The 19,379-nt window shown below is 38.1% G+C and overlaps 1 protein-coding gene across 3 annotated transcripts in view; it reads right to left on the bottom strand.

Annotated features, from left to right (window-relative positions):
* The window catches only part of BTAF1 (B-TFIID TATA-box binding protein associated factor 1), a 47,455-nt gene extending 28,076 nt beyond the window's left edge, over window positions 1-19,379 (bottom strand). The window contains exons 1-7 of one of the 3 annotated variants that reach the window (XM_063340152.1): window positions 18,888-19,379; window positions 8,608-8,731; window positions 7,464-7,578; window positions 4,457-4,603; window positions 1,908-2,056; window positions 1,464-1,600; window positions 696-807 (exon numbers count right to left, since the gene is read on the bottom strand). In XM_063340152.1, coding sequence (XP_063196222.1) covers window positions 696-807; window positions 1,464-1,600; window positions 1,908-2,056; window positions 4,457-4,603; window positions 7,464-7,578; window positions 8,608-8,731; window positions 18,888-18,901 — 798 coding nt within the window. In that variant the 5' untranslated portion in view covers window positions 18,902-19,379. Of the gene's footprint in view, window positions 1-695; window positions 808-1,463; window positions 1,601-1,892; window positions 2,057-4,456; window positions 4,604-4,921; window positions 5,055-7,463; window positions 7,579-8,607; window positions 8,732-18,887 lie in introns of those variants that run through there. The other 2 variants (XM_063340151.1, XM_063340153.1) reach the window with 2 other exon arrangements.

Raw genomic sequence — 19,379 nt, 5'->3', positions numbered from 1 at the left:
AGGCTAGCAACCGGCAGCTATTCAGCTTCCAGTTATCATTAATCTCAAATTAATTTTCCAATCATTATTTTGCAAATATTTAATTCCTAAACTATGCCTGTAAAAATTTTATTTTTGTAGAATACAGACTAATCAATATAAAGTCTCTTCAAATAAACTTCTATGTGCCATTTGTATTCTGGTATAGCATTTCTTACAATTTTTCAGCTTTTCAGTCTATTGAAACAAATGGAAGTTTTTCTAAGACTAAGGCAATTGTTTAAATCTTCAACTACTAAATATAGAACTTAATTCTAAAATGAGCCTAATTAAAGTAAGGCGGAGATTAAATAAAGTGTACGCGAACATTTAGATCAAATTATTTATGGCTCAGTGTAATCCTATCATCTAAGTGTTTAGCACAGTTTTACAGTTTAATACCCAGGTCTGACACCTGTAATCCACCTACTCAGGTTCATTTGGGTCACAAACTGCTACCAATGGATTAAATTTGCTTTCTTCCTCAATGCTATACACAGTTTGAAATTCATTTTCTTATTACATACAGAAGTAAACTGGCAATGGCATTCTTTACTCCATTTCTCTTAACGCTAAAATGACTAAAGCATCTGGGAGCCATAAAAGCGTTTTGTTTTACATTATTCTGCTAAAAACTGAATGACCATTCCTGCTAAGAGCAGAACAATACATCATACCTCTTCTGGAGCATTTTCTACCAAAGTTTTTGAGTCTGTGGCAGGCTGGTTGATGACAACATTTGCAACTTTTCTTCTCTTTTCTTCTGGTTCCCCATCAGTGCTATCATTGCTGAGAAGGAAGTACAAGTTCATGAACTGAAAGTATGCTTTAGGGGAATTAATTACTTCTACAACTGAAGTCTTCAGATACAATGAAGCGTGGCAAAAATACAAAACAAAGCGGTTTAACACTGTGAAATATGCAAAATAGATGTTTACATGTTAAAAAAAATTAAGCGAGCGGACAGTAGAATACTGTCCCAAACTGGCAATCCTTCTCAGCCTTTTCCAAGAAATACAGAAATTCTTAAATAAAATCAAGGAAAGATAGATTTTTTTACTGCTTTTTATAAACACAGTAGGTACAATAATATGTCACTATAAACTACAGTGAGGAACACAACATACATCAGAAAGTTGTATCTTAAATTTTTAGTTATTTTTTACCTTCTTAAATCCCCCATTTTCATGCAGTATTCTCAAGCCATATTTAATAACAGTGACAAACCACAAATTTTAACTGTAGCATCCCATTATTTCAAGATCACTCTGAAGCTACGTCCTTAACAAAGCTCTACTGGGAATAAGTATGGCACACAAGCTTTTTACCATCAACACAATTAGCACATAAAAGATTAAGATGCAAAGACTGGAGGAAGTTTTTCCAACAGATAAATCACAATCCCAGCTTAACTGAAATGAAAACAAACCAGTTCACCGTTATACCTCTTCTCATTAGCCTCCACTGCATCTCTGGATCTTTGCTTTGCAAACAGCTTAGCCATTCTTTTGGCTTTATTCTTTTGTCTACTGCTCATGCCAGCTCGAAATTCTGAGTCAATTAACTCAGCAGCCTGAAGAGTCTGAAAGAGAAGTCATTCACTGTCAATTCTTCTTACAATGAGGGTCCTGAAAAATTCTCAAACCCACATTGCTCTCAACTTCCCCAACCTCCCATTTCAAACTCAGAGCAGCAGTATGACATCAAATACTAACATGCAACTAATGGGGCATAAGAACTCAGGAAGTCAAAAGCATACCATATCAGATGTTGATCATCACACTGAAAATATAGATATTATAATTGCAGAAGCACACATAAAGCAAACCCACTGTACTAATTCTTGCAGTCAAACAGCCCGAGGTTTTACCTACAGGTTGTTTATTTACTAGTGAAACTGAAGAAGGAGAATAGTCCAGATCTTCATCATTGAACAGATCTTCAGTATTCATCCCAATTGCAGCACCCATATCTAAGCCGAGTTTCTTTTGTAACAGTTTCCTCTGTCGTGCTATCCTCTCTTTAGGATCAATTTCACCTTAAAAAAAAAAAGAAGTTTTTAAAAAAGGGAAGATATGTCAGATTTCCAATCAGATATATTATTGAAGATTTGCTCAATGAAGTAACATAAGAAACCCAAAAGTTACAGAATTAAGTTGTTCTTGGCTAATACATCAATAGAATCTTATAAACCAAATCACGCTGATTCCTAGGAAGACCTTTTCTGCTGCTAAAGCTATACTAGCATTTAAACTGTGATCAATTTTTAAGCAGAAATAATTCCCCTGAAATTCATTAAATTACACTTGGTCTACAGAAGTAAAAAAACTAATTTTTCCCTGAATTTTTAGGCAAGTGCACTTTGAAAGGAGCGAATTAACATACTAAATCTAGCAACTGATTCAAGAATTAGTGCTTTTTTGTTGAGCACATGCATCCTTGTGGGATCTGTTAATTTTGGCAGTTTGGGTTGTTTTGTTTTTGTTTGTTGTAAAGGTTTCCTTTCCTCCTAAACTTTACCTTCTGTTGGGAAACACAGACCTAAGAAATAATGACCACCAACAAAACCCCTCAAATGATATTCAAGCCAATATCCTATATTAAGCTAGGCTGAACCAGAACCTGTTTTCTACAGAAACATTCTTCCTTGTGAAGTGCACTGGACCCAGGCGTTTACTCTCCTTCTGCCCAAACTAACTCCTGACAGCAACAGACTGAAGCATAAGCGTGATCTTCCCTGGGTGCTTGGAGTCTGGTAACAATCCTATCCTCAATCTTCATGCATCAAGCAAGGCTTGTTTAGGAATTTAACGGAAGCTACCTCAATAATGTTGTGAAGCTTCAACACTAATTACTGAAGACCTAGACATCAGGACCACCCACATTTACATGAAAGAAAACTAGAAGATTGTAGTGCCTGAGTAAAATAACCCTCCAAGTAAACCAAAACTTGTAGCTCGTATGGATGTCAGACTTCACTCTCTTTTTACACGTGCAGTATGGAAGCCAGTGAGGAGACTGGTGGTTTTTTGTCAAATATCTGCACATAAACTTGTAAGTAGGTGACCAATATTGGCAGAATTTGGGAGTATACACCAGGTTGAGTAGTAATTAGTAGTTAATTATACCTATACCAAAAAGTTCGTGGGTTTTTTTTAATTGCATTTAACTGACAAGCAGAGAAATACAAACAACTTCCATTCTCTAGAAAATACTTTTCCTTTCATGAGATCATCTTAGGAAAAAGTGCCAGACTGCCAATTCTAAAGATTATTTAGCTTGCTTTACATCCATTCACATTAGCTACTTACTTGAAAAGGAAAGCTGCTACAAAATGCAAAACAGAGTAGCCTTTGTGCATTTTCCCACCAGATAAAAAAGCAGCGAAACAAAAACTATTTTTAATTTTCTTATTTTTTGGTATTGCATTTTTTAATTTATTTTAATTCATAAAGTTATTTACAGGCAATCATATGACACTGGGAAAAATATCAGACTTCTATGAACTGAAGTGTCCTATTCCATCTATTTGATTTTTGAACAGGCAGGGCTCCATTAGAAGAGATCAAACTTGTACAACACCTCATTAACCTCGCATAAAAGACAGCAAGCAATAAAATAGCAGCCAGGCTTAACAGACAGGATGCCGCTTAAGTGTCAGCAACCATAGGTTCTGTTCCTTGCTAAGTTAGTGATCTTCTGCGTACACTGCACAGAACACATCACACACAGGAAACAAGTGAATCAGGGCTATAGCATCAGAACAGATTCTTATTTATAACATTACTTCATTTGGTGCAGAAACTGGAAGATGGACTGGGATTAGAGCAGGAAAGTACAGTAATAGCAACACCCCAAACTTAAGTAACTCCATGTCATTACACTGATATAAACCAACTCTCAGCTAAAAAGTTGCAGAAAGATATCAGACAAGTCACTTAAATGAGACATCACATGGGCACAGACACTTGACCTTTCCACTTTGACAGTTTTATCACAGTATTTTTCACACAGTCTTTCTGTACTTGAAACCTTCAAGCTTTTAAATAAGCCACATCCCACTACTATATTTGGGAACACCATTTCAATGAAGAACAAGTGGTGATAGTTCCTGCACCTCTTAAGAAGTCTACAGAAATTCTACAGGAGTCTTTAATACTGCTTTTTCTGCTTCCTCTTTTAGGTTTCCATCTCCTCTTCCACCCTGTACAAGTACTAATTCTGATAACAAAGAAAGAAAAACCAAGCAATATACAACCCCTAAAAAAATTGTTTAACTTGAGAAAGACAATAGAAACCAGTTTTGTTGGGGAATATTTTCTTCAGTTACTTCCTAGCATTCTGAGAAACCATGGACGACTAGGCTCATAATACTGCCACAACAAACTTTTTCAAATCAATAAGTTTTCTTGTCTGCAAGTAAAATATAAAGATATACCTGATTTATCATCTTGGACTTCAAATTCCGCACCAGCAGAACCAAGAAGAGATGCACCATGTTTTAACAATCGACATATATCAAATCTGTCAAAACGCAACCGATCTGTTGAAGGTGAATCTTCCATAGGACTTTCTGAACCTGGTTCTAGAGAGGACATTGAAAGTGATATTAATGACAATGTGATGAAGATGATTTTGTTCAAAGTTCTGGCAGATGATTAAGCAAGAGAAAGAAATAATTTCTCTCCTCCAAAGGAATCATCAGACATACAGCACTTTTATTCACAAAGTGTAAAGGACCTGTTTCACAAAGATTGGCTGAAAAAGCTCACTTAACACGCTTAATTGAAGATTTTTTTTTTAATGTTTTTCCCCTTGATAAATTTAGCTTTTTAAAATCTTTGGTGCTGACATACCACTAGGTGTACTGACGTACCACTTTGTACACATATGGCCAACTCACCATTTGAGCTGCATGTGGCTCAGAAAATAGTTCAAACAATTACCATGCCAACACTGTATCGTATCACCAACAGCCAAACATCCTTGATATGGAAGCTGGAGAGCAGTCTTCACAGGTACGGGAGGGCCTTCAGCAGCCAAAGGCTGCTGAAGACTAGTTATCAGCTCTTCTCAAATCCAGCTGCAGACACAGCATGGTTCAATACTGATACAGAAGAGATTTGTTCCTCACAAGGTGTTTTATAATTTCCTGGTTATGAATTCCAAAGTGTTCCCTCCCCTCAATGCTCAAAAGATTAGGGTGTTTTGTGGCTCTTAGTCACGTGCTGCTTAGTATCAAAAAAATTGGCTATTCCTACATAATCCAACACACTCACATCCTGAATTACAACCAGCAGTATAAATACAATTGTTGCCTACAGGAAATACAGCATTTAGTTTAGTCTGTTTCATCCCACACTCACTTATTTATGAAAGCTTGTTCATTTACAGTAGAATGAGTCTAAGTGCTCCAAACACCATACAACATAAACACCACCTACATGTCTTCAGACCTGATATTAACATTTCATTAAACATATGCAAAAAGAAAACTTATTTATAGGAAGTTTAAGAACCTAAATGCAAACAGACCACTGTAAAACATATATTTGACTATTAGATCAAACAATTTAACTGAAATTGAAGAAACAAATGTCTGCATAGCCAGTTAGCCCTGTTAAATGGTACCTTCTCAAACACACATAATTACCTTTTCATATCTGATAGGCAGATATGCAAGAACTAGACAATGCATATGAAAGAGCTGCTGTACTCAAAGAATGACAGGTTGCCCAATTTCCATGTACAAAAGGAGCGCTCTAAGTAATTCTTGGAATTAGACTAGTGAAATTAACTTTTATCCAGACAGTAAAGTCTATAAAGTTATTAAGTATATAGATAAATATGAATTACTGGGAAAGTCAGAATGGCTCCTGAAAGAAAACCCTCATTAACTTGATTATCAATGTCCTTGAAGAGCTTTAACGAGTGGATAGAGGGGATCCAGTAGATACAATATATTCGAAAGCTTTTGGCAAGGTTTCATAAACCATACCAAAACGATGAAGGAACTAAGTCACCACAGAATTGGTGAAAACATCCTTTTACAGCTTGAAAGGTGGTTAAAGACAGATAAAAGTTAGCTTTGAAGTCCTTAAGGGATCGATGCTGGAACCAATTCCATCGGTCTTTAGCAATGGGAAGGAGATTTCACTACACACTCTCCTCCCAGCATGTAGATGACACAAAGCTCTTTTGGGTAAACAAAAGTCACAATGGCACTAAGGAATCCAAGGAGGAGTCTCAGAACAGAGTAAATGGGCAAAGAGGCAGATAAGGTGCCAAGTCAGTAATGTAAACCATGCCTACACAACACTGAATTCAGAACTGGCAGTTAATATTCAATAAAGATCTTGGAGGCGCTTCTGACAGTTTTCTGTTTTCACCAGCTTATTGGGCAGTGACAGCCAAATAACTACTGGGCATCATCAGGAAGGACACTGAAACCATGACAAAGTGCATCATTTTGTCACTATGTATAAATATCAGTTCTCTAGAGATGTAGGTACACTGTGTGCAGTTCTGTGCATCTCAAGGAGGCCACAAGTAAGAAAAAGCACAGAGAAGGACAAGTAAAGTTATCTGAAAGACAATGCAGCTAAGTTACCGAAAAAGTCATCTAAAAGACAAAGGAGGAAAGACTGAAGAGACTGCAACTCTCCAATATGGAGAAAAGTTCTTGGAGGAGACTAAATATGATGGCTTATAAAAATCATAAAGGCAGTGGATAAGGCAAATGCAGAACTTGCTTGTCAAATTCTATAGCAAGAGAACCTGGAGGTGCTGAATTAAACAAATATGAGGTCACCTCAAAACAGACATGAATTTTGTTTTTTGGGTGGGGTTTTTTTGGGTGTGTTTTTTTTTGTTTTATGTTTGTTGGTTTTGTTTTCTTTTACAGTTAGTGAACTTCTGGAACCTGTGCAACGTAAGTTTGTGAACACAGACAGTGCCAACAGGTTTAGACAAAGTCACTGACAAGAGGTCCATAAGTTAACAATAAAAACAACTCTAACATCCCTAACAGGACAATTTCAGATGCAAAGTGAGTACAAACAGAAAAGACCTCAGCAAGCTGCTGTTTCACCTCCCTCAGAAAGGTGCTTTGAGCAAGGGAACAGAGAAGAAAATGTCTGCAAATATCATGACAAAGTTGATTGGTTAAAATTTTTGCCATTTTACTAGTTATTATTCCTTTTATTTATAAAAGCTTTATTAGGGTACAGAGCACAAGCACGTGAATCTTAGAAGAAACAAAGGTCAGGCACATCGTTGTAACTGAATATGAATATCTAAAGCCAAAGATGTTTACTACAGTCCATGCATATAAAAAAGTCTATGCTCACAAAAAACCCAGAATGACACAGTTGCCTTGAAAAGTCTCATATCACAGTCAGTTTGCATCAGATAAACAATGAATTACACATAATTCATTTAAGCACCTTGTTTTGCTCTTGGAGTTGGATTCCACTCAGGTACATTTTTCACTATTGCTTCAACAGCCTGGCCAGCTGCAATACGAGTATCCCAATTTGTACTTCTTAAATACACCAACACCTTCAAGGAGAGATGAATAAATAAATATTTGCTTAAAAATCTACTTTCAGAAAATCCATCTGCAGTTATGCTCTATTAAAACACATTAAAATACTTTTACTGCTATGGATTAAGACAACACTGAAAACAACAAAAACAAATGGCAAGAAAATAAACCAAAGAAATGCAAGCAGTCTTCCCTATATTGGTCACTGCTGAGCAGAACTCTTGCCACAGCCAGACATTCAGAATTTATAAAATATATTTAGTCCCATGAGTCAAACTCAACCTTGATTTCCGCCAGGTACTGAACAAGGCTTGAGACTTTTTTTTTTCCCTTTCTAAAAGGAAGTGTTCAACAGAGATTAATAGTCCTTAAAACTCTGAAGTCATTTAACTCAAGAAGAGGGACAACATGGATCACTTGAAGCAACAAATGCTCTTCTAAACTAATTTACCACTATGTCTTAAATCTGGAAAAACTATTTCTTTCTCTGAAAGTGGTTTGATATTCATGATTCCTTGTCCACTGTTGATACCACCAATTGTGGTGAGGGCACCTGCTCAATAAGAGCAGAATTGAGGTCACTCAGCCATCTCCAGCTGTCAGATACAGACTATTTTTGGTGGTTTTACTAGACTTGGCTAGATTGAAGTCCCAAACTAATGGAAATCTCTTTCCATTCCTTTTAAAGACATGCTGCCTCCTGTATTTTTAATGCTGTATCGCACAAGGAACAAACTTTAAAGGCAGGAGCGGAAATTTTTAGAAGTCAGTAAAGCTTCTCTTTATAGAAGAAAATATGAACTTACAGCAAACATTGAATTTCAATACTGAATGCAAAGTGAAACCTCACCTACGTAAGCATTTCAGAGGCTGAGAAAACAGCAGGGTTAACAGAAGTAGTCTCCTAATTTTCTTCAGCCTCCTTTTTCCAGAGAACACACGACTACTATGCTTTCTCTTCTTCTTCCCACAGAACCCACACCCCTTTAAACTAGTTTTATTCTCACCATTAAAGTACTCAAAAAAAAAAAAAAGATGCTTACTTTAGATAAGAGATTATTCAGTTCATGAGGGTGCAGTTTCACTACCTCCCCAAGTTGCTGTGCAGCTGCTTTTCTTGTTACTGGTGTTGTACCGGTGTCCAGTAAAATAAAGAGACGATCAAGCCTAAATATGATTGACAAAAACCGAAATTGTTATGCTATTCATAGTTCAGCTTCCCATCTCTATTAATATTCCCCCACATTTTTCAGTTTATCTAATGCAAACAAAAAACACTTGCCTGAAGACTATCAATTGACTGGGTGACAAATGTACTTTTTCTCCTAATAGCTCTTTAAAAGCACATTTAATTTTGTAAGCAAAAAAAGACAAAACAGAAGTTGTTAGAAACATTATTTTTAAAATAAAAATTTGCAGTTGCAAGAAAAAAACTAAGTTGTTCCCTTCTTTGTTCTGTGGTAGAACATTTTCAATCCTGAAAAATACATACTGTTAAGTTGTAAATGATCTTCAGCAAATTCTGTCCGATAGAGAAAGTAAAGGGCTCAACTGCTTGTATTGTGCATTATCATTTCTTTTGAAGACACAGCCTGTGATCTATAATATCAAACTCTGCTTTTCCAGAATACCACGATTTTTTATTTGTCATGTATTTTTCCCCCAACTACCTGGAATATATTAGACCAAACCTGTTGTTCTGTTTGTGGTTTTGGAACCTCTGGTCTTCCCATGAAATATGGGAATTTAACCAGCAGATCTGTTTTCACAGTAACTCTGTATTTAGTGAAAGAGACCTTGATCATCTATTCTCAGATTAGTTAGCTTATTTCTTTTTTAGAGTTACTGAATGAGAAAGTCATCATATTAAAAAAGCGACTACCTAATCAAATCAGTGATGGAATTAACAAGCGTTCATTATTCCCTCCACTATATGTGGGACAGTTAGAACTCTCTTTGCAAGGTGTCTAGTTTATCCATTAGTTATTGGGCAGTATGAGGTTGTTACTGACTGAATGTGAATCTAGAATCTGTCCACATAGTGCAATCAGAATTGCCCCTTCTAGCCCCTTTTTCTAGTAAAAACACTCCTCCAAATATTGCAACAATACGAAGCTGGAATTTACACAGCAGTGAGGCTCGCCTAGATCAGCCTAACAAAATAAGGCTACAGGTACCCTGAATAACTCCCCTTCCTCAAAAAAACATACCCTAGTTAGAGCAAATACACGACAAGTGTTTTGCCTGTTAGTCTGTTGCTACTAATTACATTTCACCAAAATTGCCTTTTAGTTCCAATCGTTTAAAAAACAAAAAGTCTTCTTTCCAAATCACTGGATTTTGCATTTTCTTTGACACACTTAAACCACACTTACTCCTGAGAATACTTTATAATGTGTCTCAGCGCATTAGAAACAGAAGAGCTACAGAGCCAAGGCAGTAATGCCTCAAAAATAAAGTTCCAAACCCCAAATGCTCTCACAACTGGAGGTCCTAGATTAAATATCTATCAGATAAAAAAAATCCTAACTGAAAGTATTTCAAATCATTCCAGTATTTTAGACACACTTCTGGTATTTGCCAGCTTTGAAATAATTCTCTTCTAACTACTACAATAGGCGAGATAATTTCAATTTCTGTAGATAAAACTGGAGTTTCAATTTCTATTATTTACTTGGTAGTAAATTGTTTTAGAGTTACATAAAAATAAAACCCAAACATATCTAAACCAGTAGTTTTATGTGATTAGACAGTCAAGGAGGAAAGCAAAAGCTTTATAGATTCAACTCTTCCACATCACTGATAACAGACTAGTGAGGAAGAACATACCAAATACTTTATTTACCAGTATTTTTTCCTTAGTACGTTTGACACTAATTATCCAACCTGATTTGCAGCACTCAGTACTATTCAGTACAAAATATGCTAGCTTGCAGAGCAACAACAGCTTGCTCTAACTTGCTTGTTCCCTCACTCTTAAACTCGCCCCTTTCATTCTTCACCTCCCCATGAAACGTCAGCGTTCCATACTCAGTACCTTTGCCATTTAGCACCACCCACTCCTTTAACTATCAAAGTATCTTTTTTCATCTCCAAAGTCAAGCAGAATGTGCAACTTAGACCACTTCCTCAGTGAGAACTCTTCATGTGTCAAAACGGGAGAAAACCACTACGACAGCTTACCCTCAAAAACCCTCAACTTTTATTCCAATCAGTTACAACACTAACTAGATATTCACTCTAAAACCCGCAACTTTTTGAAGCTGTATTACCTACAAAACACAGTTGTTTGTTATTGTTTGGGGGTTTTTTTTGGTTGGTTTTTTTTTTTAACCTGCAGTATGCTGGGTTTGTAATTTGTGATTTTAAATTGTAACATGCTTTGCTTACAACACAAACACAAAACAAAGAAGAAGAATTTAAAATCTTTATAGTGTCTCACACCACTGTAGGAAGGTTTCAGTCCTCAATCCCAGCAAAATAAATGGAACCGGATTAGCAAATACAGCAAGTGATATCTGACTAATAGTACTCCTGGTCACACCATCCATTCTTCCCTCCCTCCCCCCAACTTCCCTGATGTACAATTCCCAAACAATTAATATTTTGGAAGTATTAAGATTCTTAAATTAAGTTCTGGTGTTGCTGCAGCAGAGTTTGGCAGAGCCTGGATTCTTCTAGTCAGAAGGGTAGCACTGAGAAAGCTGCTACTGATGAACGGTGCTTTTTTTTTTTTAACATTAGTTTTCATTCTTAGTTTCATTAAGGAGGAAAAAATAGCAAAAATTCAAAGCAAATTAATTTTGAGGACCTGCAGCCTGGAAAGAAATTCCCTAAATTTTGGCAAGGTTTTCATTCTCTGAACGAACTAACAATTTTTAATCTAGTTCTTAAAGCCAAAGAGAACTAAGAGTTTTCTAATGGCATGTGGTTCTGCCTCTCATGCTAGACAGTGCTGTGAGCAAAGTGCCGCATGGCTCACTTCGTTCACAAATGTAACACAGAAGTCCCAATCAGGGTGGCAGAGTGAAACGCCCTGCAATGCAGATAAAATTTTTCATCATTTTATGAAAGGCTTCAACACAGGCTGTCAGAAAAATTGTTCTAAGCATATGGAAGGCACAAAACCCAGAGAAATACGGGGAGTACTTAGGGGAAGAAAAAAAAATTAAAAATGCTAAAAATGAAATATATCTCCAAAACTACTAGTTCTGCATGTTAACTGCTGTAATCAGAGCTTAAAAATACAAAGTCCTTCACTCTGAAGTCATAAGCAATGGTTTAGATAAAACTTCTGACTGTCATCTTCCAATCCTGAGTCAACTACATCTCATCAATAGGACAGCAGCCATACACCACTTCTATGTGAACTCATGCCATATGAGCTCATTACAAAGCACTAAATTGTTCAAAGAGATAGATATCTTTTTCCTCACTTGAGAAATTTGAGATTTTCTAATCACTGCTGAAGTGCATCAGCACAGCAGAACTTGGAGATACAATTAAAAGTTTTATGAAGAGCATTATATTCAAATTAAGTATTTTTTTCTTCTAAGAAATACCACATGAGCTTTTACACTGACACCAAAGTTCATTAAAAACATTTCTGACAAAGACATCAATTCAGGTGCTTAAGAACAGACATCTAGTAGCATCCGAGACACTTCAGAATGAGTCATGCACATGGGGTCAGCAGACATGACATAGGATGCGGGAGATCCTTGTCATTCTGAAGTGGCAAGGACACTCTGTACCATCTGAAGTGGCACCAGACCTAGATTAGGCAAGTGAATCCTCCCCACATAAATATTCCAAGTCAAATCCAGACCACTTCATTAAAGCACAATAGTTTTGAAGAGACTAAACCTTGAATTCTTACTTTCAGAACAGAACCACCTGAGAGATACTCAAGAATAATCGGCAGGTCTGTGATGAGGATATCAACTGGAGCCGCCATCCCAAATTGGACCAGACTTCCACCACTACTACTACTTCCACCACAGACTACTACCACTCAAACAATGTTATCTAACAATCCTAAAAAAAAAAATAAATAATTAGTTCTTAGAGAAAGATTGCAGGCAAGAAGAATTCTAACAGTAAACAATTTAATTTGCATTGCTATTAATCAGAACAGCAAGGCTGGCTGTCATGAGGAGGAACATCATCTCTCTAATCAACACTGTTATGCAGAATGATTATGCATACAGGCTGAGTTCAGTTAACTAAAGTGGGTTTTGTGAATAAAAATACATAGAAACTATTACTGACTCCCAGCCACTAAACATAACAAGCCTTTTGCTCTTCCAAGTGCAGTATCACAGCAAGGACTACAAATAAAAAAAAAAAAAGACAAAGGACAAACACAAGAGCAAGTACTTTCAAAAGAGTCACCACAACTCACTGGCACTCCCCAGGTAGCTAGGTGATTTCATGTTCTACTCTGCTTTCCAATCAGTTTTGCATATTCAGCATTAAACTAAGTTAGACATGACTGCACCCAGGCACAGTAGGCAAATATTGCAACAAATGACCTGTTCTGTTTTTCATGCTAATCTTCAGCTCTTTGCTGCCTAAAGGTATGTCTCCAAACAGAGAGCCTATCTCCATTTCAAGGGACAGTTATAATATTTAAAGTGAGCTTTATGACGCTCCTGTGGAAACTGGAGGATGTAGATTTGAAAGCCCTTCAGCTATAGGGGCATTAGAAAGCTAGTAGCAGGATAGTTAATGACCAGGTCATTAACAGGTCAAACTACTACCTATGTATCTACATCCAACCATAACAGAGGTTATTAACAGTATCTCCAAAATGTTTACAAAAGACAATACATGCAGCTGAATTGTATAAAGATCCTTATCATTCCAGTGTAAGCATTCTGACTGGATTGGGTCCCCACAGGGCTTCAGATGGGGAAACTTCCGATTTGTTGATTTCAATGAGTTGAGGCTTGAAAGGGACAGTGAACTGACCACTGCTGCCAATGAAGTGATCTGTTTGGACTCTATATCTCTGTGCACACCAGTGTGTTTAACTGGCCAGGGAGCAGTCTCTGACAGTAAAAGTCAACTGGTACAGAACAGCTAGTAACTATCCTAACATATCCTCCAACCCATTAAAATTGTGTGACTGTACAAAAAAACCTTAGTGGCACAGTCCCTGGAACACGCTAATGTCAAACTCTGCCTAGAGCTCTTTGGAAAACTGCTAGCTAGCACCCATCAGAAGGCAAGGGAATACTTTTAGCAGTTAAAATTATAAATCATATGTCAACACCCAGGAGCTTCCCCCCAGGCACTATTTCTTAGTAAATAAATAGCTGAGAAACCTAGAAAATATCACTAAATTAAAATTTAGACATGACACGGGCTGACACTCACTGTGAAACTCAATCTAAGTTCTAACAGAGATGCCTTTGCTCTTCTTGTTGCTTTGATGGTGTTTCATAATTTGGTCAAATCCCAGCTTGGTCAGCTTCACAGCTCAAAAAACCCAAGCCCCTACTAAACCACACAGGAACATAATGAACTAGACTTTCCAATATACAAACAGCAAGCAAGAGAAAAAAATAATCACTGAACAGAATTCAGAACAAAAAAAAGTGTGATAACACACAAAGAATAGATCGTGATTTTATTTCTCATAGGTTGGAGACTGTGGAGTAAATAGTTATGAAGGTGGGTCTGTGGACAACAGAAAAGTGTTGTTTCCCATAGAGCACTGGATGGGACACCCAAAATGAAACAAAAGCTCCATGACCACGCTGGTCACAATATTATATACTGCATATGGAAGCCAACTGAATGCCACAATTAGTACAATTAACTCCATATGGAATGTATATTTCATAGATGATCCGTAGCATTAGGCTGTACAAGGTTTATTTGTAAACTACAACATATGTATCTACACCCAACAATGCAGCCCAAAAGTGTACGGCAAATTGCATCACAAAAACTGTGAGAAAGAATAGGAAATTAGAAGAGCCATAAAGACATACTAATACAAGAAGCATATCAACAAGTTATATAGGGAATGCCTCTATGAGAATTGAAGTTGTAGCTGCTGGAGCAGGTTAGAATTCTTGTCAGAGCACAATCCTGACTTTCAACTTTCATTTTAGTCTGTTAGGTGTCTGAGAAATTTCACAGCTCTACCTCATTTGGGCAGTAGTGCACATGGTACTTCTGCTTCCCCCTCCCTGTGACCATGTTGGCACTCCTTCCCACAAACAGCAGCAGGGAAGGCAGCCCACTGCTCTGGTCTTTGAGTTAATCTGCATCAATGAGAGAAGAGTCACACTATTTCCGCCCCCCTGCCTTTTGAGTCAGAACTCCTGTAATCACATTGGTTATAGAGTGTCTACCTAATCTGATAGTACAGGCAAACACTTTTAAGCAGCAGTGAAACATACTTCTCATTCACTTTAACTCCTGCTTTTCATGCAAGAGCAGCCATAAAGTAACAGCTTCCAAACAAGCTAGAAGCCAAATTCCTTCTTTAGAAAGTTTGTGATAACCCCAGAAGAACATTTCTAAAAGGTACACAAGGACCATAAAAGAGATTGTGGATAATTTTGATATCTTCTTGTAAGAATTTCAACCTCCCAATGATGCAGTATTAAACTTGAAATGTTATGTAAGTAATGATGCCCGCCAGTGCAGTCATTTGTTTTCAGGAAGTCATAGTCCTACACTTCAAAAGCTAAGAGCAACGCATGAGGCCTGCTTATTTTCCAGGAGCTTTACTATCACAGCCTTCTGACATTATTTATTTTAAAATAAAAACTAGGTTCCTAACCTACATATTACCAGTTATACACAAATCCAAGTAAATGAAAATACCAAAAACTCTAGAAATTAGTACTAAACTTACAGGGACCAATCAAGACTGGCTTGCAATAGCAGCAAGTTGTTATGCTCTCCCATACTTGTTTAAGGGAGTGTCTTGAAAATACCCTGAAAAGGTTGTCTTTAAGGTATTTCAGGGTGAATTTAAAGATACACCTATTAAAATAGAATTGTTTATTCTTAATGCATCTTACCAGCTTCATGTATTTCATCACATTTTAAACGCATATTTGTTCTCCTCTGTACTGTGAAGGCCCTCAAAAATAGGAGAAAGCCATTAACAGCCTTGGTGTTGGAATAATGATACATGAGGTGCCTTTGAATATATTAAAGAAACTGGAAAAAAGTTTTATTAGATATTGAAAGGTACTATCAACACTATTATCTACTGAAACTCAACTACCCTGAGTAACATATAAGCACTTTCATTTTCCATAAACTGGCAGTATTGCTTTTTCAACTAAAGTAACACAAAAGATCACTAGTGAGCCATTGCATTTACTGACTTGGATCATATACTTTGTTGGAATGAAACTGAAGCAAAACTTTTCGCTTCCTGTTTTCCTTCTCAGTTCCACTATCAAGAATTATTTTTATTTTTCTATTAGTTATGCAAACATTATATTACTTCATATATACTTTTATACAGGAGATAAAGCCTACCAAATTGGCTTGCTCATTCACAGAAAGAACATTAACCTTCCCATCCAGCTATACATAATTCTGCAGGATGGCATTCATTAGCTAGTCTTTTCAGCATAAAACTACTAAAGAGATTAGCATATACGAAACAACTATTCCGCAAAATCTTTTGGTATGAGGTATCTACTGTTCTGCCTTTAGGTCTGTTCTCTAGCTTATCATCACAGAAGTGTTATATAGAAGCAGCTCTTCTGTCTATTTAACAGCAGAATCTGCTAAACCAAACATGTATACATATAATGCAGAATAAAATATCAGAATCACTTTTGCCAATAGATTACAAATAAGTGACAATTATTTTTAAAATGACCTTTATTAATAGCAAAGCTGCAAATTCTCAATCTAGTTCTGGGATATTTCAAAGCATCCCCTGTATTTGTTTAGGTTTTCCTGAACTGACTAAGGTTTTGAGAAAGGTTCTCAATTGTCCAAACAGCAGAAACTATACTTTACTGGGAAAACAACCGCTTGATAATTTATTGTTTTGAAAATGTAAAAATACCCCCTCCTCCCACCTCCAAAAATAGTGATTTTTTTAAAAATATGGTTCCAATCCAGACAAAACCGTAACAAAGTTTTCTGTTAATATCAATGTTTGGTATGCACTCAAAGACTATGGTCCTTGGAGGAAGATTAATTTGAGTCAACATCTCCCTCAGTCTCTACAATTGTATAGGGAGAATCATTCAACAATGAAGTATGCTGGTCCTTCAAAAATATAAAATGTAACTGTAACTACCCAGAGGAAAAGCACAGATCTCTACTATTAAATGGAACTGGTACAGAAGCTTGAACTACTACACCCTTTACAGAAACATAGCTACGTGGTATAAAAGTGTACAAAGATATTTGTAGCACGTCTGAAAGGAAAGGACCTTAGAAATTAAGTGTTCTGAAGTAAAAGGTGAAGACAAGATTTACAAAGGCAACACTGACATTATATCATCAGTGTTCCTATGGTCCAGCAGCCGAAAGGTTCGTGTGTCAAGAGTTGCTGTGTAACTTCAAAGGGATATGGACAGGTTTTGCTGTACCTATTAAAAAACATGCACGAGGCCAAATTTACACAGTATCACTTCTTACCATTATAGGAACATTGGAGTTTGCCAGGAATAACCAAGATGTTACAGCACTTAAAAATGTGTAATTCTTTTACCCAATTTCCATATGGAATAGAAACAGTTCTATACCCACTCAAAAGCATTACAGCACCTTTATTAAAGTTCTATGCCTTATGTTCAACTTGTGTAACATTTTGATCTTAAAACTGCACACTGAAGCAATGTATCATGTGTGACATTATTAACACACCAACTTTTTTAGTGCTCCACACTGAAGCTTAGAATGAGCCTTATCCAAAACAGATATTTTTTCATGTCAGTTACTAGACCAAACAAGTGTTAACTAAATCTTTGCACAGACAACTACTGCTTTTCACTAAAGCCACACCGTTTTACAGAAATACCGAAACACTGAATTTGAAACCGATCTTTATAGCAGACACACCCTCAGTATACACCTGAAAAGCTGTATCTTGATATTCCAGTTAGCCCTCATATCACTTGTACATTAGCACAGTTATTTAAGCAGACTGCCCCAGACATAATGTAATTAGAATACTACTCTATTTTACATGATGGCTTACAGTAGTATTTTTATGCACATAGTAATCTTGTTACAGCAATTCTTACTACTTCCAGATTCTTACGGACAGCTTTAGAAAAAAATCAAAACTAATATATAACAAGCCTGATAAAAAAATAAGAGTAGAATAAGATAAAGGGATACTTTGTAGAAACTAGAAAGCTCAAACTAAAACACCTGCTACTAGAAGTCTTATAAGGTGTATTGCAGCTACAAATTTCAACTAATAATGGATTGCTATTATAAACGCGCACACCTTTACTTCGCTACATAGAATTGTAAACTTATTCATATACAGCTTCAGAAACAGAATTTACTTTTGTTACAGCACTTCGGAAGTACAGAGGTACTACCAACACGTGACTTGAGGCTAATCTATCACAAGGTTAATTTGGATTTATGGTTTCCTTTCAACTATCCTGTTAGGAAGCTTAACATGCACATTTCACACACACAAAAAAAGATGGCAGGAACTTGTGCTCAGCATTTTTTATAGAACAGCTCTATTAAGACATACCTCTGTATCTGTGAATACTTTAAACGCTGGCACGCCCCAGCGCACATGTGTGTAAGCAGATACTACCCAACATCTTGAGGCAGCGCCAGATCACACTAATCACTTTTCTCCATGGAAGCCTGTTTTATTTCGGTTACTTTACAACTAAGGGCTCCAAAAGACAAAACGGTTTGTTGCCAGTTTTTTTTTTTTTGATACTCGACATCAATATGCCCTCTTCCCTAGCACTTTAACCCGAGGAAAGACTGGCCAACAAAACCAAGGCGTCGAATTCAGGAGGACGCCCGAGACGCCCCCGGCAGAGCCCCCACGGCCTGAGGGCGGGAGGGGGCTTCTCCGCGCCCATGGACGGGAGTCACCCGGGGCCAGGAAGCAAACCCAGGCGCCAGGGCACGCAGCCACCCACAAACCCCACCAAGGCGGCCCACGCCGCCGAGCAGCGCGGAGGCCCCGGCGAGGGCTCCGCAGTCTCCCGAGACCGGAGTGTGTGTAAACCGGCTGCCCCTCTCCACCCCCGGACTCCCCCGAAGCCAGGTCACACGGAGGGCCGGGGACTCCGGGCCGCCGCTTTCAGCCCTCCTTCCCCCACCCTTCCCGGCTCCTACCGACCTGGAGACGGCCATGACCGCCCGGAGCTGGGCCTCGCTAGAGGCGAGCGGCGGGACGGCAGGCGGGAGGGGGGGAACCGGCGCTGCTCTCCCAGGGAGGAGGGCGCAGGGCCTAGCTCGGGCCTCTCGGGCGCCGCACCCGGCCTCGGCCCCGCCGGGGATCCGCGGGGAGCAGCTGAGCGCAGCTGTGGCCGGCAACGGTGAGAGTCTCGCTCCCCCCAGGGGGGCGGCAGCGGCGCGGGCGGGAGCGGTGCACAACCCTCGGAGCGCGAGTTAAAGCTTCTATTCCCCCATCGCCGGGGCGAAGCCCAATGCCTGGTTTTATATGAGCAGCCATCTTGTATTTATTCCCTTCCTCCATGATAGCCGCTTCCTGATTGGCAAGAGCGTCCGGCCGCAGCCAATGGAGGCAGCGCTTCTAAGAGGAAGGAGGGCGGGCGCACGCAGCGCCTGGACTGAGCAGGACCGGCCATGGAGCCTGCCGAGCCGGCTG

The sequence above is a fragment of the Chroicocephalus ridibundus genome, chromosome 6 (assembly GCF_963924245.1).
Source record: "Chroicocephalus ridibundus chromosome 6, bChrRid1.1, whole genome shotgun sequence".
In the NCBI taxonomy this organism is placed as follows: Eukaryota; Metazoa; Chordata; class Aves; order Charadriiformes; family Laridae; genus Chroicocephalus; species Chroicocephalus ridibundus.
Note: the sequence above shows the minus strand (reverse complement) of the source record. Positions and strands in the feature narration are given on the sequence as shown.